Source organism: Cebidichthys violaceus, unplaced genomic scaffold (assembly GCF_023349555.1).
Source record: "Cebidichthys violaceus isolate CVI_PGR_0920_01 unplaced genomic scaffold, fCebVio1.0.p SCAF_7, whole genome shotgun sequence".
NCBI lineage: Eukaryota > Metazoa > Chordata > Actinopteri > Perciformes > Stichaeidae > Cebidichthys > Cebidichthys violaceus.
This window is the reverse complement of record NW_027176927.1, coordinates 7795560-7821855: the sequence shown is the minus strand read 5'-3', so window position 1 is coordinate 7821855 and position 26296 is coordinate 7795560. Positions and strand designations below refer to the sequence as shown.

General features: G+C 41.9%; 1 protein-coding gene across 1 annotated transcript; it reads right to left on the bottom strand.

The window, feature by feature from the left end:
• Nucleotides 1–2091: 2091 nt before the first annotated feature.
• gask1a (golgi associated kinase 1A) lies at nucleotides 2092–26296 on the bottom strand. The gene is made up of 5 exons (XM_068736396.1): nucleotides 25434–26296; nucleotides 24168–24599; nucleotides 11277–11399; nucleotides 7460–7563; nucleotides 2092–6259 (listed from the first exon to the last, which is right to left on the bottom strand). Exons 1-5 carry the CDS (start codon nucleotides 25959–25961, stop codon nucleotides 6055–6057), a joined length of 1392 nt encoding a protein of 463 aa, XP_068592497.1. The 5' UTR covers nucleotides 25962–26296; the 3' UTR covers nucleotides 2092–6054.

Sequence of the window (26296 nt, the reverse complement as noted above, 5' to 3'; positions counted from 1 at the left end):
TTAACTGTAAACTCATATCTTATATTCCTGGACTACTTTATTGTCTTTATACAAGCCCTGTAAAGAAATAATTCAAGTATTACATGCAAACATGTTCATGAAACAAAGGTTGAATAGATTCTGATGGTTGTGGACTTCCAACCCGCTCTCAATTCCAATTCATCACATACGGACACTTGGTCAGAACCACTTGCCGTCACTTAGGTTTCGGCATTGAAGCGATGTGGTTAGGTTTAGTAAAAGAGGGCTGTGACATAACCGGGACTCCTGGTTGATCAATGTAGTAAATTGAACGCACGCCAGGGTCTGCTCAGTCGACCACTTTAAGATTGAAACTTACACAACAGGTCAGAAGAACCACAAGTGAACCAATCAAACAAAAAGGCCATAAGCTGCCAAAATGCAAAAGTGAATTAAGAGAAAATCCAAAGTCCAAAAATTTGCAAAATGAAATAAAACAGGATCAGGTACACCGGGATAAGTAGAACAAAGGCAAAGGGGAATATAGCCAGGAGACACAGCAGACAAACCGACAAGTCACAGTTAAAAGATGGGACTATAAATACACAAGAAACTAATCAGACAACAAGACACAGGTGGGACACGAGGGCAGGCTGAAAGCTGATTGGTGGAAGAAAGAAAAGGGAACAGAGCGAGGCTGACGAGACTAATCCAACGCAGGTGATCCACAGAAAAAAGGAGGGAAAAAAACACAAAGACAGGAAGTCAAACAAACACAGGACACAAGAGCAGAGAACTTCAAAAATAAAACAGGAAACAAACTACACAAAAATCAAGATCATGACATCTGCGCCACCATTCGCAATAAGTGCACACCTTGCACACACCCAAATCTTTTCCAAAGGTAAAGAAGGCCTCGATGTGCCCTTGTGCTGGCTTCAGACACATTTTCTGATCACTTAGGTTCAATGCAATATGGCTCCCTCTGTAATCCCTTAACGCAGGTAACTAATTCTCTATAACTGAAATTAAAATGAACCAAAAATAGTGCACCTGGAGGACAGATAGTTTACTCAACAGCTATGTTTAACCACTTATTAAAACTCTGGCTCGCCAACCTGACCCGTCCCCCACATATGATCTCTGCAGATCAAACCGTTTTCTACTATATGGCAATTATCACGGAAAAATCAGTCATCTTAAAACAGCTACATCTCCCGCTGAGGAGGCTTTTATCGGGTTTTATAATATATAATATATATAAGATATATAATCTTATCTTGTCTTCTGCATGGTGTTCTGGCGCCATCCAGCTTGGAATGAAGCCGACAGTGATTGGTGGGAGAATATGGGGTTTTTAGAATATCTCTAAGCCCCCTCAGACACATGTTCTTTTCTTGTTCGTTCTCATTGCTGTTTTTGGAATTAGCTCTGAGCTCCTGGGCCATATGGAAATAAACAGCTGATGCTTTAGCTTTTTGCATCCCTGATTGCTCGTAGAAGAATTGAATTGCATTGGAAATGCTCTAATCCTCCTCTTCCTCTTTCTCCTCCTCTTCCTCCCTGGTGGCTCAGGGATCTCCATTCATTTTTACACAAAAATATCAAATACAAATGAATGACAGCCCATTCTTTTTTGTTTTGTGTTTTTTTCTTCTTCTCCTAACTCTGTCAGTTAGCTGGTGTGCATGTGCACAATTATTTTTCTGCAGCTGTCTGAGTTAACAATAGACTTTTTTTTTACTTGCCACCCTGGCTTACTGTGTGATCATGGCAACCACAGAAAATGGTTAATGGAGGACCACCACTGATCAAACATGTCAAAACCAACGTGGATTCAGAGAAACGTCAGCCTTTTTAAGTGTGGGCCAATAAACCATGTTCTTTAGCTAAACTTTAATGGCATTACATTGTAAACCATTTATTTGATTTTGAGCTACATTCTACTTTCTATACCTGAAGGTGAATAACAGTAACCTGCAGCATGTAGTTCATTTCATTGATAGCATTGGATGTAACCGGTAGCAGAGACAGAGGTTTTTTACCCACTGTAAATTATCCTATACAAAATATTTATTTTTCAATTAAGTTTTATTGCACATTTTCTGAAATGATACAAAACAGACATTCAACAGAGAAATTCAAAAGACAGCAAAGCATTAAAGAATAATAAAAAAACAGACTGATTGCAGCCGGGATGTAACGGCCATAACATTCAACTTTTCACTCATCCTACAATAGAGCTGCAATGATTAGCCGACTAATTGCTTTGTCATTTGACAGAAAAATAATTTTGCAACCATCTTGACCAGTGACCAATCGTTAAAAGTAATATTTTAAGTATGACTTGCAAATAATGCTGTTTTTTTGCCAAAAACAAAGATGGTGAATCGAAATGACGTAATTTTTTTAATGAACTACATGTTGCATTTTGTTATCATTACAAATATTTGAGAGGAGGGTGAAGTTGCAGTAGGGGAACTATGATTTATGACCTTTTGTTATTGCACCGTCCTGGCTGCCATCCTGTGTCTGTCATCATTTATGTTCACGCTGGTTGTGAATGGGTTTCCTGAGGTCCAGCGTCATGTTTCAAATCAGCGAATCCATGTGTTTCTTTGTAATTTGTCATCGTCTCATCCACGCTGCAATCAATCCCTCCGACTTCGGTTGCTTTCTTTTCTAGAGTTCCAAACACAATCCTGCTGTTTTGAACCCCTATCCTGTAGCAGTGCAGTATGCAGGCTTTGAATGGCTGTCATTTAATCCACTGTAATCCAGATGGGGGTTTAATGAGCTGGACCAAAAAATATGGTTAAGAAATGAATGTTGTCTAAAAACCAATGGCAGCCAGCTCACTTTTGGTGGTTTGACGCATGGAGGGAAAAAAAAGCAAAACATTCAATGTAAGAGAGATCAAGTGGGGATAAAGACGGGATCACACATTTGAGCCATTTCTCATTAGAGACATTTATTCAGTGATGAAAAGAGCGAGCCATAGAAAATGGCATTAATCCACAAAGTTACGACTGGAATTTTAATTCAGAGTGGGTAAGGCATAAAACAGTTTCAAGTGATATCATCTGTGCTTTTCACAAGACCCAAATACCAGAAGACAGTTTTATGACAGCTTAGCTTTAGAAACGTGGCGCTCAGAGTGAAGAGCCTCAGCTCTCGTCCTTCCTTAATGACACTTGATTTTTATCCCAAAAATTGTACCCTTTTCTTTCATCTTTTGCTTCAGTACGCCGCTGTGCATTTCAACAATGTGCAACGACAGGCACTTGAAAAAAATTAGAAAAAACCCATAAAAAATAATGCATCTATATTTGGTCCATTTTCATCAAAAGGCTTCCAGGATCCAGTCCAGAAGCTATTTGCTGACAGACATTTTTAATCCCTCGATTAGAAGCAGAGAAACTTATCTCATAATAACAGACATCCGAATCAATCACTTGATATGCCGCTTGCTCTCTGTAAAATATTTAAATAGAAAAAAAATATAGACTATGCTTCTTTCCACTAAATTGTTTGGGAAAAAAAATCATCTCACTTGGCTGCGAGGAGGAGCGGGGGAATAATTTGTCTCACATTTACCTCCCGTGAGGGGACACTTGGAGAGACATTAGAGAGCGCAGACGGACTGGATGAAAAAACATGAATATATTTGGAGTGACAAGCATCCCCTGTCAACAGACAGAGCTTCGGGGACATATTTGTGTGCTGCTGATAATCAAACAATTAGCACGAGTAAGACACTTTGGACATGAGAGCCTGCGTGTGTTTGCCGTTGCTTTGTGCATCGACACAGCGATTACCTCAAGGTTTGTTTGACTCTTCTCCAGGAGCAGAATCATTTTGTCCTCTGTGTGCGCTTTGATGGTAGTACGGATCAGATCGCTTTCTATTAAAAGCATCCTTTGTGAGGAGTTTATTACGTTGTTAGTAAATGCTTTATTAATGGTTAATTAATGCCTCATAAATCAGATATGAGCCCTTAATAAGGACAGTGTTTGGGTTGCAATTGGACAGTTGCTTTGTCTCTGTCTCGCTCTGGTTCATGATGAAGACATCTGTGATGGACCAAAGAGCTGCATCTTCATTGTTGTTAAAGCTGCTTATTAATAACTTAACTTTGACTATAATAAAAGCAACTGCAGAGGTAAATGAACATTTATTAATTATTTGACTCTTGATGACACCAAGCAGAGAGATTTTTTCCAACCCATTATTAATGGCTTAGAAGTGATCTATAAAATCATTAATGAATGGTTAATAAAGTCATATGTTACAACTTAGAAACTTGTAATAACGAGCACCTCAGTGGAACGTCTTTAAGTCCTGTTCTCTCTTTTGAACAAAATGAAAAAAATCATCCCAAAAGGATTAATATGAATAAATATATAAATCTTTTTTGTTTTATGACGGCGTTTGGTTTTGCTGTCAACTTGGAATTCTTTGCGAATATTCATTACAATCACTTCATTTTAAACATATTTGCATAGAACAGTAATCATCACAAGTTGACAGCAGCCTGTTTGGTCCTCATTCTGCTAACAGAACACTGTGTATAACTCCCCCTCAGGTAAACACTGTTAGCTCTGTATGCACTGTTGCCCTTGTTCGCACTGTTCGCGCTGTAAGCACCGTTAGCTTCAAGCACCGTTAGCTCCTAGCCGTCGGCTCGGCTGTCGTCATGTTGAGGGCGGTGTGGAAGCAATCTCTCAATCATGGACCCGCTTGGAATTTCCAATTGATCACTTTTAAGTAAACCAAATATTAAGAATTATTTTGAAAATCACATGTAACGTGAAGTTTGACTGCAAACTGAATTACTTTTTTGATTTAAGTTGAACTTTCACATATAATATCCCCACTGTTTGGTTTCAATAGATTGGTCCATGGACCCTGAGGATGCCGAATGCCGTTGTGGATGTTGTATTCATTGTAACCCCTCCTCCTGTTGTGTTCGGGTCAAATCTGACCAATTTACAACTTTAATCAATCATAAATATTGTGTTTTACATCTGATTGCCTCAAGGCCTTATGATATGCTCCACACTAGGCATTTGAACATATAAAATTGCTGATGACCACTTTCATTGAAATTTTTGTGATTTAGTCAACTTTGTAACACCCATGGTGTTCCCAGTCAAAAGTGACCGCCATAGGAAATGAATGGGAAACACTAGATTATGTCCATTCATCAGATGGAAAACAGCCCCATACACACCCACACATCCACAACCCCTCCTTCCCACACACACACACACACACACACACACACACACACACACACACACGTGTGAACACCTGTTCACAGCCCCATATATAAAGTTGTACACACTTCAAACTTCAAATTAAAAAAATCAGGTGTTTGTTATGAACCCATCTCTATCCCGCGCTTATGTGCCCATCCCCCCACGCGAACCACACCTTCCAGACTAAACAATGTTTCATACCTTCTCACTTTCCCCCAATATAAACTGTTATTTGTGCCTTGCTCTCATTTTACACTGTGAGCACAATGAATAGGTGACTGATGAGGAGATTTTCTGTCAGAGAGGCTCTGGACCTAATTTTTGAACACGTGGAGAGCATTGGACCAGGTAGACCTCCAAGCCTACATGGGTCTGTTGATTCTAGCAGGAGTATATCGGTCAAACAATGAGGCTACAAAAAGTCAGTGGGATGCGGAGTCCGGGAGGCCTATATTCTGGTCAACAATGTCCTTACAACAGTTTCATTTAATTTAGCGATACATTTTCAGTGTCTATTCTTTGGATATTCCCAGCAGTTATTCATGTAAACCACTAGTCTGAGACATTGTTTACAGCTTAAAAAGATGTTAAATAAAATTTGGTGATGATTAATGGTTTTTGTGTTAATGTAAGAGCAGTTAAAACAGACCGGTCAAATTTGACCGGGAACACTAAAGCAAGGGGGAGAAACGAACACGACAGGAGGGTTAAAAAAAAAAGGGTGTTTGTTTTGAACATCCAGCGTGTCTGCAGTGCTGCCAGACTAGCTGAGCCATTGCAGCTCTTATTAACCTGAATTTTGTGATCAACTTGTTGGGTTCAGCTAGCTCAGTCACAGGTCCCTCTTGAGCTGTAGTTTCATGTCTCTGATGTGCCGGAGGACAATCTTCCCTCTGTGCTCCAGAGTGCGGATGAGAGGCCTGAGACCACTGGCCCCGCCCTGGCTGTCCCAGAATTCCCTGTCCGTGTAAAGGGAGCGTAGAAGAAGACTCTCCAGACAGCCTGACTGGAGCACCGACACCGCTCTCTCTGGAAACCTGACGACAGAACAGCATCGTATCTGATGTGTTGTAACTTCAACACAAATGCGTAAACCCTTCCTGGAAGTTTCTAGAGGCGGTAATGTTCTCTCTACACCTCAATATAAGAGTATTGCACCGATTGTTTTTCTTGCAACCTTATCCAATGTCCAGTCAACCCTGTTTCCTACTAAATTAAATTCCCACACAACTAACTTTTCATTGTGAATTAAAAAATGGTCGGTGCCCACCCTGTAACCTTGCTGCAAGTTGAGTATCACTGAGACTGGGAATGCACAACCATGTCTCCAGAAAAAACTGTTTGGCATCGTAAGTTTCCAAAAAAAAGAAAGTGAATGTTTTTTAATCAAAAAATGCGTTTCAGTAAAAGCTCATGTTTTGTGTCATAATAAGGTAAAATAAGTAAAAATACATCACTACTGGTTTCACACAGGACATGAACAGCATCTCCTGGGTGAAAGTCCCATGTTGGACCCAACTATTTACCCCTTCCTCCTCCCTTCACGGACCTTGATTAATTAAACAATTTGTGATACATCACATCCAAACGTAAATTGGGAGATTTATGTTCTCCATCAAAACCTAGCTAACGATCCAGTTTTGTAATATGGAAATGAGACCAGGGCTGGATTGCCAGCAACGTATCAAATCTAAAACAAATACTTGAACAAATTTGATAAAAGTACATTTGAAAATGAGTCACTCTCCACCTCTGGAAAATAACCAATTTTTCCTTTTATTTTGCAGTGATGGGGAAACAATACAAGACCTGAATAATCTATATCCATTCCGTCTCACGTCCAGGCTTAAGATATCTAAGAGCATTTTATGGAGCGGCTCAGTAATCCTAAGTGACAGACAAAGGGGGAAATTGTATCAGACCCCATTCTTTCAGCATGTTGAATACCAGGCTAATTGAATGCTCACTAATCTAATCAGACAGACACTGGAACAAACTGTAACGAGCTTCCAGAGGACATTTCTGCGCTGCTGAGTTGAAAGCTGTTCACAGGGGAAATATGTTGTTTAGATGTGTTTTATTTTTCTCCTGAACAAATTTCCTCCCGTCAGTGATTGTGCCTGCTGTGAGCCCCAAAAAGAGCTTCTGACTCTGTGGGACATCGAGCACGGAATAAAGCAAAAAAATATATAAATATATTGCATCTTTCCTGCTTTGAAGCAGCGTTTTGTACTCACTCATCAATGCCCTCAACCAGCCGGAAGTTGAGGTTGTTGGTGGACTGCTGTGGTCGGCCGGCGTTGTCTATGAACACCAGTCTGGAGGGATCCGCCTTCCTCACCTGAATGCACACACACACACACACACACACACACACACACACACACACTGACTGTCAGGAGGAAACACAGGTGACACATCAGCACTGTTCAAAAATGTGGTTTAAGGGTGAGTTTTAGTTTCTAAAGAATAAAGAGAATTTTTTTTTGTCACTCATGTTTCCCCGTTATGGGCAACATGCAGTTACAAAAACAACATAGAACATATTTAAAGGATGTCAAATGAACACAGCGTTGTTCAACAGGCTAAACAGGATACACTAAATTTGGAAGTATATCTTTGTGTTTCAGTCCAACCTCACAACAAAATAATCACATTAAATCCAAGCATCTCTCTGTTTACTTTGAACGGTATTTATTGACTCGTGATAAATGTTCAGTTAACTGTTAACTGCAGAATTAATGTGCGGCTGACCTACAAGTTGGGGATGGTATACCTTTTGGCGGGGAATTGCAGCTAGCGAGGTACCCGCAGCCAATCCCTAAACAGAGTCCTGTGACTCCTGTGATATGTGTCATGTGACAAAAACACATGAACTGCATGGCTGCAGAAAACAGATTATTATGGCGAGCTGCACTTTGCCGCTGCCTTGCTGTGTTTTGTGTTTTAACTTTCCAGCACTGCTGACACAACAGAGAGAGAGCCGTAGTGATATGAAAAGAATGACTCAGTTATAACACCTGATTACTAAACACAGAACCTAGCTTGCCGCTAACATTCTTCAACTGAGCAGAGTATCAAGAGCTACGTACTAGCTACAGTAACTTGAAATTGAGCGTCGAAGCCCAGCCCTCACTGTTGTTTCCCACATCAACTTCATAACTGGTCGTTCATCAACTTTGTGTTTGCATCTTGTTGCCTCAAATAAATAATCTCTAATGCAACATCGTAATGAAATATACAATCCATTAGTGAAAAACTTGGATAGCAGATGTATTGCACATGACTCCTCTGACGAGTACATTGTGTTTGTACTAAATGTCGGAAAACTGATGAACGAGGCAAGTCCTCCTGAATCACTCGTCTGTTCAGCCTCTGAACCTCAAGCTGATTTGTGGCATTTTTTGCTCTGGTCACATTTTTCTCTCTGTGGCCTTGATTTTTTAATGTGATATAAAAGTCCTGCACCTCTATGGAACCAGAACGACCATGGCTAGAAGTAGAGAAAACTCAAAAATGTCTTTAGTGCAGTAGAACACAGTTACAATGCCATAAATCATAAAAAAAGAAGAACAGGAATTCCTTTGATAATTTATTATACCAAAAAATAGGCCACAAGTGTTGGAAAAAGAAATGGAGGCTCCACATTTTATATACATTGATTCACATTTTTACAACCTCTACTTACAGCCTCTCCTGTCTTCTCCTCAATGCTCTGTGAATTTTATATTTTTTTACAGGATCTGTTTCGAGTAAACGGTTCATTTGGGATACAATTTTAAATGAGACATGTATACTAACATGTATTATCACAATTGTAAGCTTAGTTCCAGTTGCGTTCTCTGACGGAAGCGTTCCTAACACGACGTGTTCAAGGGCCGTCGGAAAGATGACAATCTGACGATAATGGCAGTTTTTACAGCTTCTGGCTGTGATAAAAGGTGTTGTTTTGTCTATTGTTTAAAACCTTTTGGACCCTAGACCGATTTTTAGGCCCTCAGCTCGAAAATAGCATACCCATACGATAATGAGTGTAGCGTTGCAACTGTAAGGGCTATTTTAATACTTTTGGTAGTAAAATAACCCTAACACTTGTGAGATGTGTTGATATGTGTAAATATCAGTATATATGTTACTGGTTAAGAGTAGATTAAGATGGCACACAGCATAAATTGAAAATTTAAATTTTCGAATGGAATTAAAAGCAATTTCTGGATATTTCTTTATTAGAAAGCATGTAGCTACAATCTTTCCAGCTGTCCCAGATCATAGAACTATATGTTGAGGGTCTCTAAACAAATTTTTACTTTGATAAAGTGAAGCTTTATCTAGTACATCTTGATCTAGTACGGAGAGGTCAAACGAGATCAACCAAAATGTAATTTTGTTCCAGCTGTTTCATTGTAATTTTATATAATTATATATTTCACTTCTTTTATCACTAATAGTGTTCAATCTATCCATATGCAGCAGTTTGGCATCATTTTGAGAGCCTGGATCCTCTCTGAGACTGTTAATGTTTGTCATCCATGGGATTTTATCGTCTGAATTCCAGTTTTTTTATCCTCCAGAGCCTTAAAGCCAGTGTGAAGGGCCGATTTGACCCAATGAACGTTCCATAGACGCGTCACAGCCTGCTCTGTTGAAACAACCTAATGTGACTTTGAATGACAGAATCCGTTAGCCAATCATAAAATAAAAACTACCCGAGTGTCAAATTTCTCAAATCCGATTTGCTTATCTCAAAGTAAGGAGCTGGTTTATGATGTGATCGATTATGCGGATTATGAGGATGGCTTTGTTTTGTAAGTAAAACTGCGAGGCTGTGTCGTAGCGGAATGTGAAAAAATGGCTGCTAACGGGTGTTAGCATTGAATACATTTTTCAAAACGTTATTGGCATAAATGTGGCGAGTGAGGCCTAGGGGGCGCTATATCGATTGTGTTACTTGGTATTATACGTAGCTTTGTCATATGTTGTGTTTGGAGTGTGTACAAACAGCTGAGATGACTTTGTAGCGCAGGAGCTGCAGTTTGAGCAGGTATGCGGCATCATTATATTTGTTACTGATGAGTGCACGTTATTAGTGGATTAATTTTCGGATGCATGCTCCGCCCCCGCCGGTGGGGCGCTCGGGCCGGATTGGTTAAAGGAAACATGCTTTTCCATCCCGCCGGCGGGTTTTTGGGCTTCAGAGGGTTGAGAACGAATCTGTTCGTTTGGGTGGTTCTTGAGAGAGGTCCTATTGTCTTTTTTCAGAATGAGAGCAAAAAGCAGAATATTATGTGCTTGTAGACGTAGTCAATGCTCTGTCACAGCTTTCTGGGACACTTACATTACATTACATTACAGTCATTTAGCAGACGCTTTTATCCAAAGCGACTTACAATTCAGTATCTATCTATACACCATAGGCACAGCTACGGGAGCAATTGAATAGAATCTCGTTAGTGTTATTAGGAACACCTGTGATTTTCGTCTGCTCCCCTGTGGTTTGAACATAAAGGTCGCTACAAAATGAAAAAAAACACCCTGTGACAAAAACAACCATCACACAAACAGCTTCATCTATTTTTACATATGGTAGCGAACAATACAAAACCATATGTGACTTAACAAGCTCCTCTGCAGAAAAACATCTGCCAGACTCGTTGGCTGTAGCTGTGAAAAACACATTCATCAGCTTGCTGGGAGTTTAATAGATGTTACTGTTGTGTGCGTTCTGCTGCGTTGCCATGGAAGAATGGCAGCGGCGGGAAACAAACAGGGCAGCCGCGCTGGATTTCATTCTCTTCAGACACGACGAGTGATGAACAGAAACCCGCTCTGAAATCACACAACCATTTGGCGAGGCGGGAGAAAAAAAATAAATTATGTTTTTGTATTTTGTACCAACGCATCAATCAGAGCAAAGAGCGGCGAATTTATCCTCTTGACTGAGAAATAATTAATTACTGCGAATGAAGAGAAAACCGTGTAATGTTTCAGGACATAAATCCACTTTTAATAATGGCACAGGGAGATAAAATAACATGGTGTTTGTGAGACACATACCAGGATGTGGACCAGCAGCAGGTCCTGGGTGTTGCCACACCTGGTGTGGAGCAGGTTCTCCACACAGAGCTCTGCTGGATCGGGAGAGAAACCGCAGCAGTACCGGTCCAGCCGGTCGTTCACCTGCACCCAACAGACACAGAACACGACAAAAAGGTCTTCAGCTGTGACGCTGTGAGGTGTCTCATGAAAAGCTAGTCTGTTATTTTTCTATAGTTTTTATTGACAGTTAATATCGTCAGAAATAAACACTAGAATTGAACATTAATAAGATGTATTTCTTGGTAAAGATGCAAATACATTATGTACGAGTGAGATAACTGTATTTTAAAGCCGGGTCAGTAACAAAATACTTATTAGTTATTATAAGAAGCACGATAACCAGTTCAATCACATTCTGTTACTTGTTGGTGTGATAGAAATGTAGAAATGAATGTTAGGCCGCGATGTTCATTGGGCACCATCAAACCAAAGCGACGCTTTGATTTGGAACAAAGATCAGAGAAAAAAAAAAAAAAGGTTATGAGGTGTCGTTGGACTTTCAGCTTTTGATTAATCTGCACTGATGTCCGCTGTGAGTGATTCACAGCGGAATCTTGATATAAACAGCCAGTGTGATGGGATTCTCCCAGTCTGAGAGAGAGATCGATAGATGTATAGATTTATCTGTATAGACAGATAGACAGATAGATAGATAGATAGATAGATAGATAGATAGATAGATAGATAGATAGATAGATAGATAGATAGATAGATAGATAGATAGATAGATAGATCCAGTTCAGGATGTTTTATTGAATTTTTCTAATACGATAATTCAAAATGCGCATAAAGTTATAAGTACAGAAACACGGTTAGTGTGAGATCCATGTGATTAAAGTTTTGAAAGTGATCGACACAGCGAGAAGCAAATAGACACAACCTTGATGAGATCTGCCCTCAGGTCTCCTGCGGGGTCCAGCTCTTTGTGAGGGTCTGTGTGTTTGCTCTCCCTCTGTGTACATGCAATGTGTGTGTGTGTGTGTGTGTGTGTGTGTGTGTGTGTGTGTGTGTGTGTGTGTGTGAGTGTGTGATAGAGAAGGGGTTTGTGTTTTTACTGCGCAGTAAAGCTGCTCCTCCACTGGTTCGTCTCACTTGTCTGGTGCTTTTAGGAGCCTTCTCACCCTGCCGCCAAATTTCCATCCCACACTTGAATACTAATTCTGAGTTCGGTCTAACGGCCTTGTGGAGACCGAGCCAATATTGACTTACACTGCCACTGAACCACCGGCAGGCCTCGGGGAAAGACGAGATGCGGTGCTCTGCTGTGGTCAGAGTCGACACCATATTTAAGTGGCTGTGAACCGTGCTGTTTCTTTATTCCACTTCTCTGTGTTCGCTTGTCAGTCAAACAACATGGGCAGTGGACTACATGCTGCCTTTTACTTCTTGAGGTTTTATTCCTTTGAAATTTGACTTTGGGTAGGTGCTGTTTTTTCTCAGCATAGTCGGTGAGAAAGAAAATTGTACGTTTCTGCAAACCACGAATACGTTGAATAAAGACTGTTTTGCATTTGGTCACAACAAGTGATGTTGTACAATATTGAGCGATCTTTATTGAAAGGTACGTGGTACAATAACCAGTATGACAAGTGAGAAAGTCCACAAAGGGCAGGTGGGAGGGTTCAAACGAACAAAGGACTCTCACCCAGGAGACAGCTCTTCGTATCTCGTGTGAAACCAAAAGTAAACCTAGACTTTACCCTTGTTATGTGACGTAAGAAAGTCCTCTAAGGGTGGTTAGGCCGCGATGTAAGGCTGCGATGTTAGTTTGTCATTTGAACACATTTTTTTCTCACATTAGTTTGTTGTTTTTGCCTAAACCTAGCCACGTGGCATTGCACATTTTTGGTAGCGTGATACTGGCTGATATGAAACATATCTATTAAATGTATCCTGTGGATTGCAGAAATTGATATATATATATATATATATATATATACAGTGCTGTGAAAAAGTATTTGCCCCCTTCCTGGTTTCTTATTTTTTTGCATATTTGTCACACTTAAATGTTTCAGATCATCAAACAAATTTTTATATTAGACAAAGATAACCCGAGTAAATACAAAATGCTGTTTTTAAATGATGATTTAATCTATTAAGGGAGAAAAGCTATCCAAACCGACTTGGCCCTGTGTGAAAAAGTAATTGCCCCCTAAACCTGATAACTGGTTTTGTCACCCTTGGCGGCAACAATTGCAATCCAGCATTTGCGATAACTGACAATGAGTCTTTCACATCGCTGTGGAAGAATTTTGGCCCACTCTTCTTTGCAGAATTGTTTTAATTCAGCCACATTGGATGGTTTTCGATCAGAAACGGCTCGTTGAAGGTCATGCCACAGCATCTCAATCAGATTTAAGTCCAGACTTTGACTAGGCCACTCCAAAACCCTCTTTTTGCTTTTTTTGAGCCATTCAGAGGTGGACTTGCTGGTGTGTTTCGGATCATTGTCTTGCTGCATAACCAAAGTGCGCTTGAGTTTGAGGTCACGAACTGATAGCTCGACGTTCTCTTTCAGGATTTTCTGGTAGAGAGCAGAATTCATGGTTCCATAAATTATGGCATGTTGTCCAGGTCCTGAAGCTGCAAAGCAGCCCCAGACCATCACACCACCACCACCATGTGTGACTGTTGGTATGATGTTGTTTTTATGAAATGCTGTGTCAGTTTTACGCCAGATGTAACGGGACGCACACCTTCCAAAAAGTTCAACTTTTGTCTCGTCAGTCCCCAGAATATTTGCCCAAAAGTCTCGGGGATCATCAAGATGTTTTTTGGCAAATGTGAGACGAGCCTTTGTGTTCTTTTTGGTCAGCAGTGGCTTTCGCCTTGGAACTCTCCCATGGGTGCTATTTGTGCCCAGTCTCTTTCTTATTGTTGAATCATGAACACTGACCTTAACTGAGGCGAGTGAGGCCTGCAGTTCTTTAGATGTTGTTCTGGGGTCTTTCCAGACTGATTCATGTCAGTTACTTTGTTTCTCATCTGTTCTTGAATTTCTTTACATCGCGGCATGATGTGTTGCTTTTAGAGATATTTTAGCTTTTTTAGCTTTTCTCCCTTAATAAAAGAAATCATCATTTGAAAACTGCATTTTGTATTTACTCAGGTTATCTTTGTCTAATATTAAAATTTGTTTGATGATCTGAAACATTTAAGTGTGACGAATATGCAAAAAAATAAGAAACCAGGAAGGGGGCAAATACTTTTTCATAGCACTGTATATATATATATATATATATTCCTACTGTCTACAAGAGTTAACTAGAGTGTGCAGAGTGCAGTGGAAATGAAAGCCTGACTTTTCAGAGTGTAATTAGATATCAGACAATTCACTTCTGACTGATGAAAGGTACCGGGATCACAGCAGGCCAAAATTACCAGGCATATTTCTACACAATGGTTCAACTTCATGAGCAATACCTACAGACTAAAGGTGTGTATATGTGTGTTTTTGTGTGTGACCAGTGTATTGATGTCTCTGTGTCTGTGGATATGGATTCAGCAGTCCCTTCAATTAATCCAATACAGCTCTTGGTCTGGATATTAGTGTGTGTGTATGTGTGTGCGTGTATTTGGATTTACATTTTGAGTGGAGTCGTTCAAATGGTATCAACGCCTAATGATTCTGCCATCTATCCACTGTAGATGGATGGATAGATAAAAGGAGAAGGACAGGTGTAAATTATGTCAGCTCTTGAAAAAAGCCCTGAAAAGAACACACAAACAAAACAGCACAGTGCTATTGAGAGAATGACATATTTTTTAAACCCATCATCTGATAAAAACCTTTGCGCAGATAAACTTCGCACTCTGAGTACAAAAGCGTTTCATTCTTTCATGCGTTGCAGAAAATTCGCAACGCGAGACTCTGAGTTTTGCTCTGCTTCATGCTCTTAGATGCTTGTTTGGAAAAGGAAATGTACTTATGACTTCTGGTGACTAGTAGTTCTTTTGATTACCAATGTTGAATGCACTTATTGTAAGTCGCTTTGGATAAAAGCGTCTGCTAAATGACTGTAATGTAATGTAATGTAAGGAGACAAAACTGAATTGATGACGTGGGTGCAATGGATAGCTCTAGTCCCTAATAAAAGAATGACATTAGCAAGAAGCTATCGTTTAGCTGCCCAGAGCCCAATCACTACCGTCTAGTCTTTACTGCATCCTCTGTTTCGCGACCGCCCCAGATCCCAAGCTGTTCTGTAATCACCTGCCACAATCTCTCTCTGAGTTCATATATTATACATTGGTCGTAAAGTGCTTTGTGCCGGTAGACAAATGAAGAGAGAATCAGCTTACCAGGTGATATTTTGGATGATGACGCCCACTGGTCATCAAGAACATCAGAACTGCGCCCCACAACGGGCAAATCTCCCCTAATGCCACATTCTAAGACATCAAGGAGAATTTTGTTTCTCATCATTCACAGTTGCCATGTGGCGTTCAAAATCAATCGAGGAGCCAATAACCGGGCATGCCGTTAAACAGCAGTTCAGGCAGGACCCTCCCATCAAGGTTTTAACCGTTCATTACAATAATAACATGTATTTGTTTATTCACCGCCGATATATGATCTCCTGAACACACAGCAGAGCAAAAGATTCACAACATTGGAGTGGAGATTAAGCAGTTTGGAGCGATTCAGGCGCCTTGAGGACGGACTAACATTAAGCCCTGAAGGTGTGTAGTAGAATTTAGGGACTACTTTATATTTGAGAAGAAATATCCCGCCCATGGATTGTAATCAGGTAGTTTCAGGGAGGTTGAGTGGCAGACTTTGTCTCACATGCCCCCCCCCACACACACACAAACACACACTTACACTATGATTTAGCACCTCTCTACAGAGGCACAGTGCCATGACAACACTGCAGAACAACCAGGCCCTTCCCTGCATCACGTGACACGATCACGGCAGAGGAACAAAAAACGATTGGGAGGCCGCTCAGAACAAAACCAAATGAGCATCCTCACTGCAGGCCTACTTAGTGATATCTTTGGGCTTCAAATATAGTAACTCACAGTATGCTGCGTTCCATTATTACAATGTGTTGCCTATATTTATGTTTGTTTACTCAGGATTAAAGAGGTTCAGTTAATCATATTTGGCTGTGTTTACTCGCATGCTACGGAGCCCCAAATACAGTGAGGAAAGCCAGTCTGGTGGGCGGCTTACATTAGAGCGTAAACTCAAAGCTTCCCGCTCTAATCCTGTTTACTCCACTGGAAATATTGCTGTGATTATCCAGAGGAAAATGGTGTTTGAGTTCTGCTAAAAGTATTTTTAAAAATTAAAAAATAAAGTTACAGCAGCTTTAATGAAGCTCAGAACTCAAATTATTTCACTGTATAAATGTGGAAACTGTGTTTAGTTATTCCCCAGTCTGATGTGTTTTAAAGCAGACAGTTATCTGTATGCGTGCAGCAGCTTGTTAGACCCTGGTGGTGCCATGTCTGAAGATTAATGACTGTATGCACACACACACACACACACACACACACACACACACACACACACACACACACACACACACACACACACACACGTTAATTCTGTATTAATTGGAAGGGAAGGATCTTCACCTTTTTATAAGCAGTCGTGAATAACATCATTGGCGTAGTACTTATTTATATACAGTATCTGTGCTAGATTAAGACACAAAACAAATCAACATTTATGAAAGGGGTTCAATGATGCAAAATGGGAGGAGCTATTTCTGGCATCCCTGGCCGCAGAAGCAGAAGTCCCCTTTCATTTTTCCCACAGACAATGTTATGTGCCTCACAGTTGGACACCTTCTTCTGCGGCTTGGATCGGCATGAAATTCTCCTGGTTGAGTCATCAGAACAAAACAAGGAACACCAGTGTTGGAGAGCATCTGGTTCTTTGATGAAAAGGAAAAAGGTTAGAGTGCCTCGGTAGCCAAATGGTTACAGCACACAACTGCGAATCACTGCCAATGTGATTCGAATCACTGCCAATGTGATTCGAATCACTGCCAATGTGATTCCAGCTGCAGGCTTTTGTTCCAAAATGAAGTCATGGGTGCAACTGTGGACATAAAAACTTTGGTGGAGAAGTTCTTGACAGATCCCGAAGTGTGTTTCGTCAAGAATCGTCCAATCACCGAGCTTTAAACCTGCACCGCTAGCGGCAGGTGGAAGCTAAAGATTTTTTTTTTTAAACTGACAATGCAGTTTGCAACTCTTTTCCGGATCAAATATGGCACCACATTTGGTTTTGTCAATTCAACATTGAAGCATTCGGAATTCGCTACCAATGCGGCCGTAATCCATGGGGAAAATGTGTTTCCCTCGAGATTGAGAATGATGTTTAGTTGTAAGGAAACATAATGTTGTACACACAACTTGAATTTTTTAGAAACAAAGTTGGAATAATCGAAACTTGTGGTCATAACATAAACCTATATGATCGCTACATTGTCTGAGAGAGCCTCTTGTTTCTGTTTAGTCAGACTAGTTCAGACTACACTATACTGTTATGGTGGTCACTGTTTAGGCAATTTAGTCTTATGGAGGGACTTGGCCGAGAGACTTGACAGTCGACGCGTTGGTCCCCGACCAATCATCGTGTGCCGTCTTTCACGACGTGCGTGATGTCATCGGGAAGGAGGGGCTAGCGACCTGAACTTCCAGGAATAAGAATGTAAACAAACAAGCATTGACAGACTAACATTGTTGGCTTTGTGTTCTCTCATTATCCCGTACACAGAGACCGCTCTTGTTTTTGGTATTCAAAAGTCCACTTTGAGCTGCTTGTTAGAAAGATGCCAAGAGTTAGAGTGCTCTCTGTGTATGTATTAGTGTTTGTGTGTGCTTGCTGGAAAGGAAAAATAAGGCAATATAACATTATTGTTTCCTGGAAAATTGCTCAGCAGGCAGTAGTGTGTACCAGCAGTGCTGAGCAGTGGTGCATGTAAAGTCTGGTCTGGTCCTGGTAGTATATGATGTGGGGTTAGTATGGAACATGTGACAAACGTGACAATAAGATGACTAACGTTACCATCTTTATCACTATGGCTACAATGTGTGCTAATGGAGAAAAGATAACTGTGATGAGTGTCAGTCGATGATACCAAACGTCTTCTCTGATGAATGGCACAAAGAATCCAAGCCTTTTGTTCATAGTGTTATAAAACAAGCCAAACGATCATTATATTACTGGATTGATTAAGGTGACAGCAACTGAATCTGGAATTATTTAGATAGTTAAGGATTTGCAGATTTTTGTGTGTCTTAAATGATAATATACCGATACTGTCTTGCTTCTCTGAACAGCTAACTCTATTTCTGTGACTTTGCATAGTACCCGTAGACTGTATATAAGTGGACGTCGTCATCGCGACTGCTGTTTAGAAGCATTGAGTTTGGCATTTTCGCCACCCCCATCTTAGATTACGGTTGTCGCCATCTTTGATTTTTGCGACCAGGAAACGAGAAGTGACCATATTTGGAGTGTGGAGGAGTGACATAGGGACGCCGTATACCGCTCTGGTGGCAACCTGTAGCCCCGCCCTAAAGCATACTCTGCTTTATGGTCTATTTGACTCTAAATGGACCATAATTTACTCACTGAACATCATGCTGTATTGAAGAAGACTTGAAACTAGAAATTGAGACCATAAACTCATGTTTACAATGTTTACTGAGGTAATAAATCAAGAGAGAAGTAGAGTCATTTTCTCATAGACTTCTACACAATCTGACAACAAATTTTACTCTGAGAGGAGCCAATGGCCATTACAAAGAGTGCAAGTTCAAAGCACTTCAGCATTGGCTGTACTTCTCAGAATCGGAGGTCGCCGCCTGTCAGTAACATGAAGTCAGTGCCGCTGTCATGTATGAGAACACACTGTAAATGTATTTCTGTTAGGCTCAGTCTCTCAGATGCAGCGTGCCGTTGAACAGTTCACTCTTTTTTTCACATTTTGCCTCCTCAGTGTTGAGTTTGCTCCGACACGCTCACACTGCACCCTGTCACTGATTTTACAACCTGCAGAAGTAATTCTGTCCTGCTTTGTTCTGTCCGCACACTAAGATGGAATGTGTTTCTAACACCCGTCTGCAGTGTGTGTGTGTGTGTGTGGGGGGTTGAATATGAATAACCCATGAGGCAGCTCTCTCCCCCTCGCTGCTAGAAGTCAATCCCTGTAACAGGGCCAAGCTCTAATAGCCTCGTATTGATCTGCTGAGAGCAGATGAGCGCGCCTCTGAACACTTGTTCCTACCTGCTCCCTTAACACCTCCCTGGGCTCTGATAGCAGGGAACCAGACACCGAAGGCGCAGGAAGAGCAGCGTGAAGGACATACCTTCGCTCAGTGACACACACACACACACACACATACACACAGGAAGTGGAGGACACCCTGGGGAGGATAGGGGAACTCAGGATAAGGTGACAATTTCAGTGCAGGTTTCCAGAAATTAAATTTTGCACAGCTGCAGACTGTTACCTAGCAGCTAATGCTACAGCTGTGAGGGGAAAATTGACCACAGTGCTGCACACTCAGCATATCGTATTGGACGGAACATACGTCAAAATAATTTTCACCGGATGGGGCAGAAAGTATAGTTTGATTCTAATAATGTGGGCTTGTTTAAATCAAAGGGTTTATCCTCTGGGGAACATGAATGTATAAAGGTGTCATATGGTAGAAAAAAACAGTTTGTTTCATGCAAAAAAACAAACTGTAAAAGTGAGTTTGTGAATTTAAGTGAGGGGTTATAGCGGTTGATTTATTGGTGTAGCCTAGTGACTTCCTGAAGTCTTCACTGGTTCACCGGCAACCTCATGGAAACAGCAAGATGTCATTGCACCCAGACAAAGAATTAGTCCAGCACACAATTCACCGTAAAACCCACAATCATGGCAGTGTGTGATGTCTGGCCACATGCAAAGAAATAAAGGGTAGCATTTCACTTCTACGACTGAGTCCATGCAATCTGAATGTAATATCATCTACAGTCTGAATTTGCAGTTGAACCAAAAAAAAAAAAAAAAAGCTAACTACTAAGTAACAGCGAGGTAAGAACATGCAAAATTCAACCAAACAAAGAGCTGTTCATGTACGTTCATGTAGGCTTTGAAGGTTTGTTTACAAGACTTAATCCAAAGTGGCAGAAATAAGAAATCTCGGACCTTCAGTTAGCTGCCGGAGCAACTTGAAAGCCCTAGCTTCAGGAGTCACAGCGGGCTGGTGACCTGCTGGGTGCATCCTGTACAACGGCAGCAACAAAAAATATTGTGATCCGGCAGGGAGACGGGGCGGGTTCACTGTAATCAGAACGCTAGGGTTTGAATTCGAGCTAACTGCTAACTGAAGGTCTGTCTTTGAGAGCTACACCCTCTGTCCTCCTGGCAAAGCAGCCCCCCCCCCCGGAAGCTGCGGAGAGAACAACCAAAACACGTTGCTCGTTGCACTACGTCACTTCGCCTTGACCGAAGGTGACTGGGCTGCTACACCTCTTGCTTGTTCATTGAAATTGTCAACTATGTGATTGACCATTTATGTGCTCTTCCTACATTTCAGCGCATGATAAATGTTAAGAGCCCTCTGGACCGGCCTTACACTGTAGTTGAATGCAAGGGGCCATGTTGGAGCATCAAACGCTGGCTCCAGTTTTGGGAGTTTGTCTAACTTTGTCTGAAATAATAGAACCAGCACTTTGTAGTTTTTGTAGTTAATCCACATTTCTCTATACTATATTCACCTCTTCAACTAAGTTTAGTACAACAGTGACTGTAACATCCAACAGCTTTTTTATTCACTCTGGCACCATATTTACATGTAAAGCACACGTCTTAATCACAGATAAATAGAACTGTAGCCTACCTCAAAAACTAATGTTTACTTTTCAGATTGATTAGGAATTGCGATTTGAATTCTATGTACACTCTGCCATTTTTGCTCTACTGTAACTTGTGTCATGTTGGATTTTATAAACAAACTTATAACCCGGCTCATTAATCTTACTATTAATAAAATGCATTTAGTGTAATACCAGTGTACCGCTATGATTTTGAAACTATGTAATTAATAAAGAAATGCATTCAGTATAATACTCCATTGTACCACCAGGAATTTAAAACTATGTAATTAATAAAGAAATGCATGCAGTGTAGTACTTGATGGTACCGCCATATGGTTTAAGGGAAAACTCCAAATATCCAGTTACATTGAACGCACCGAAGACGTCACGTGCCCAGGGGCGTGGACACTGCTCACCGCACCAACTTTATCCTATCATCATCAAGAAGAGCTCCAATGGGATACCTGTGTTTGATACTTTGTTCGACATTCATCGGTGGAGCAAGAGACAGTCTAACTGCTCACTGCTTGTGGATTGCGGAAGCCAGCGGATCCTCAGCTGAGATTTTTGTACTCTCTATTCACAACGCTTTTGTTTACTTTATTAAATACACTTTATTATAACTTTTGATCCAAGACGTCCTTTGTTCCTCTGGGAGTTCTTCATTGAAACACAACAGTCACTCAGTGCTGACCACACACACACACACACACACACACACACACACACATAAAGAGTTAGAGACCTGCATCTTTTTCGAGTCAACAGGAGTAGCATATCTCACACACATTATGTTTTTTGTCGAGCTTCACATTGGCTTAAAAATAGTCCCGGCCATGCACTCAGAAGCTCTAGGTCAAGCGCTGACAAAATGGCCTGGCGACACCGATGCCCGTAACCATAGTAACTCACCCTAGGCTGCTGCTTGTGTGTATCACATGGGATACACTAGACTACACTACAGTGGGCTGTGAGGCCCAAAGTGTGCTGAGCAAGAACACATGAACTTGGACTGACGGATGCAACGACGCACCAGTCAACAAAATTACATCAAATATTGGTTTACCGGGGCAACCGTAGAAAACCCTGTGATCATTGATAGTCTCATCAGACTAGTGGAGGCATTCGTATTGACCTGAGTTGCATACTTGGACTGCCATCTGAGTAATCAGAGGAGAGGAATTAAGCAAGAAGAAGGAAATCCACACTCGGAAAAATTCAGTAAAGTCAGAATAAACCACATGGCGCATAATCTCCTGTCCAGTGGAGACCTCGTTTCTACTCGCAAGAAGGCTTCAGTGCACAGGTCTAATCAATGTTTTACATGAGCACCACCACACCCCCGCATGGCCCATTAAACACATTTGATCATATGTTCGGTCACAACGACTAGATGCTTTTCCGACTGTAGCAGCAGCATAGTAATCTACTGCTGAACTGTTGCTGCTCTCTTGTGTAACTCTTAAGGAGGATTGCCACAAACAGCGTTATGCTTCTGATGTGTGAGATCAGATGGCATCTTATCTCAATTACAGTTAAAGCTCATTCTTTCATCACACCCTAAATCTAACGGCTCCGCCGGCGAGGACATCTGGTGTGTGTGTGTGTGTGTGTGTGACACCAGACATGAGTCATTTCCATTTAGTCTGTGTCTTCTCTTCCAAATCACTGACCAAATCAAAACACAGGTTTATCCAACCGTGTGCTTTTTTGATGACAGCAAATTTTATATTTTATAATCAATTGTATCACTAAAATGTGCCAAATAAAAACTCATCAAAAACATCATTAAAACTCTGTCAGTGTAGTTAATTAGAACAGTGTAGTAACAGCCCACACAGCTATGGTAGTCAGAGCACAGCAACATGCCGGGAGATAGGGATATCGCCAGCGATAGCGATAGCTTAACTACCATGTTTGGTCACATGACCCTCGCCTTGCAGGTCGTAGTGGTCTGTCAAAAGTCTCCCGGCTAAGTTGGAGAGTAATTGTCAGCACTAGCAAGTTCCTGTCTGGCTAGCATGTCAGGGGTTAGCTCACCAACTAGCCCTGCATGTAGTCCCCACGTTACCGATTAACAAGCACCCACTGCTTTGCAGGGATTAACTTTGCTGTTTCCCTATATGGTTTGACCAGGCTTTTATAGACTCCCACTCCCACTATAACGCCATATTTACCTGGTGCACTGCTGCTGTGCTGTTGCGTGGACCTCTGAGTGAACGGCCTGGAAAACGTCTGTGATGCAATTTTACAGAACGTTATAATGAACAAAACAGCCTGTGTCACACTCTTTCCTGTTTCATGTAGGGTTCGTCCATCTCACCAGTCCTGACTCCTCTCTAGGATGGAAAACATTAATTTCCCACTCAACACACAACACGGACCACTACGACCGCTGCGTCGTCTCCTCAGGAAGACGACGCAGTGGTTGTGTGCCTCAGTCTGCCCAGCATGTTGCAGTGTAAGTCCAAAATTCATAATTTTATCCCATGAGATGAATGTCGGAAATTGTCACAATTCGCATATGAATTCTTGAGTTATGGACCAAACATGTGTTTTGTGAGGTCACAGGGAACTTTGACCTCTGACATCCAAAAAGTTCATCCTTCAGTCCAGGTGGACGTTTGTGCCACATTTGAGGACTTTCCCTCCAGGCTTTGCTGAGACATTGCTTTCATGAGAATGGACCGAATGTGAGGTCACAGTGTCCTTGATCTTTGAACTCCAAAAATCGAATCATTTCATCCTTAAGGTCAGGTGGATGTTTGTACCCAAATTCAAAGGAACTCCCTCAAGACGTTGCTGAGAATGGGACAGAATGCGAGGTCACAGTGGCCTTGACCTTTGACCTCAAAAATCTAAGTCCAAAGTGGACGTTTGTGCCAAATTTTAAGAAATTGCCTCCCGGCATTCCTGAGGTATTGTGTCTGAGAGAATGGATCGGACGGACGGACGGACAGCCTGAAAACACAATGCCTCTGGCCACAGCTTATTATAAAAAGCAGTCGTCTTACCTGCAATAAGAAGTCAAAGAGAGCCAGTCTCCCCCACTCTGAGTGGTGAACTCCCACGCACGGCGCTGACCTCAGGTCTGCCTCCCTCCCACAGCGGAGCCGCAGCAGCTTCTGGTACTGGACCCAGCTGAGCGGCACCGAGTTCTGGTCGTTGTCCTTGTCGGCGAGGTGCTGAATATCCGGATCCCACCACACCACGGGTCGGGGAGTACCGCTGGTGTATCGGTACGGCAGAATCTCACTGCGGAACGTCCTCAGCACTGCAGGGAGACTCCTGTTGAGTCCCAGCACCCTGTCCAGGTGGAAGGCCAACACTTCAAACCAGTCGTCAGTGCGTTTGATCAGGGAGCAGTGCCCCTGCTGGCAGCGCTCACCGTGGGTTTCTGGATTTCTGTGGTCGGGTCCAGGCTCAGGGGAACCCCTATTAGGCTGCTGTCATGGAGAAATAAAGTTATATCATGGTTTCCATTTAGTCTATAAAATCACCCAATATCTAGTGCCAAAGGCTACAGCCATGAATAATTGTTAAAATGACTCCACTTATGATAAAATGAATGTATATAAAACAATCAAATGATACAACTTTTCAGCCAGCTGTTCAATTCATAACACCTGGTCTGCCCTCAACCTTGCGCGGGCGCCAAATAGCTGCAATGTTGACACCATGGTAGCTGTTTGGCAGATTAATTGCTGCCAGCAGGACGGTATACGTGGGATTGAGTCATAATGAACGACAGAGCCCATGTTGATCGCAGCAATGAAACATGTCACCCCCCAGTGCAACAGTATGGCTCACTGACACAGAGGAACAACATGAATCAGGCTTTGGACACACAAATAGTAGTTGCTAATCAATCACAAATAACTTTATTTTTTATTAGATTATAATATAATCTAATAAAAAAAAATATAGGATATCACCAGGTTTATCTTTTAAGGTCCTCACATTTACGTGATATCTTGTAAAAGTTTGTCATCAGGAGTGGTAGGAACCTAATATGTTTGATGCTACGAGAATCTACTCCGCGGTGACACCGTTCACCTCGCTCAGAGGCTATCCTTACCATAAAAATCCCTCATAAGGATCAACGGAAGTCAGACGGTGTCATCACAGTTTTGCGGTCTATATGATACTGAGTACATATGGTCAATGTATGTGGTATGGAGATAAATTGTTTAAAAAAAGACACTAAATTGGACAAAGTTCATCTAAATTGTGTGACATTTAAAAGTCACCTCTCGTCCGTGTAATTAAAATGTGCGTACCTGTTGGTGTGCAGGAGGATCCAGGGTCACTCGGAGCACCTGTCCGTGTGCGGGCACCCTGGCCTTGCTGATCACCTCTCCCTCAGCTAGAAGCTCCATCTTCTGGACGTCGTCCTGGCTGAGCCAGGGGAGAGGATGGAGATCAGGACTAATCCTGATCCCTCTGCGGTCGCCGTCTGGGAAGTCCTGGTCTCTGAAGCTCCGACACCAGCCGCCACCGTCTTCCTTCGCAGCTGCCTCCGGTTCAGACAAAGCCTTCCTGCGGTCCGACGACCCGGGATTCCCCCTCTCTTTGAGGTGATCCTCTGAGAGATTAAGATGTTTTTTTAGATCTCTGGAGTGCTTTTTCACAGCCCGCTGCTCCTTACCCACTTTGTCAGATTTCCCAAAGGGCTTTGCTGCTTGTCTGTGTTTTCCCAAAGCCCGGTGCTCAGCTAGATTTGTACTTACAGGGCCGCCATGTATTTGCATGTGCGCATTCTTGTCCCGTCTGTCCGCCTGTCTGTCTGCAGCTCGTCTGCCATTCATTAGGCCATGTGCCGGAGCAGGAACACGTGCTGCTGTGGATTTGCCCCTTTCAAGATGAATGTAGGTCTGTGCAGTGTTGCTTGGCTTGATTCTATGCTTTGGCCCGGTGTTGTTGACTGTAATCTCCAGGAGACGCAGACGCTGATGACTGGTTGGGTGCTGGACGGCGCCCGCCTTTTCCTTTCTTTTTGAGGCGATGCCTTTGTTTTTGTGTTTATTTCTCCTTTCTTTTATGAAGTTTTTCTCATTGCCAGCGACCTCCCCGAGAGCTTCTTGTGGCGGCAAACGTTTAGATGTCTCTCCCAGATCTCCAGATTTCCAGGCCCCGCTGTGGA

What these genes read in the sequence shown, in the direction of transcription:
- gask1a (XM_068736396.1), bottom strand. Translation starts at nt 25,961, where the DNA reads ATGAATGGCAGACGAGCTGCAGACAGACAGGCGGACAGACGGGACAAG. An exon ending in TCTTTGACTTCTTATTGCAG is followed by an intron (nt 11,400 to 24,167) that starts GTAAGACGACTG and finishes TGTTGGGTGCAG; the next exon opens with GTGAACGACCGGCTGGACCG. An exon ending in CTGGTTGAGGGCATTGATGA is followed by an intron (nt 6,260 to 7,459) that starts GTGAGTACAAAA and finishes TTCTGTCGTCAG; the next exon opens with GTTTCCAGAGAGAGCGGTGT.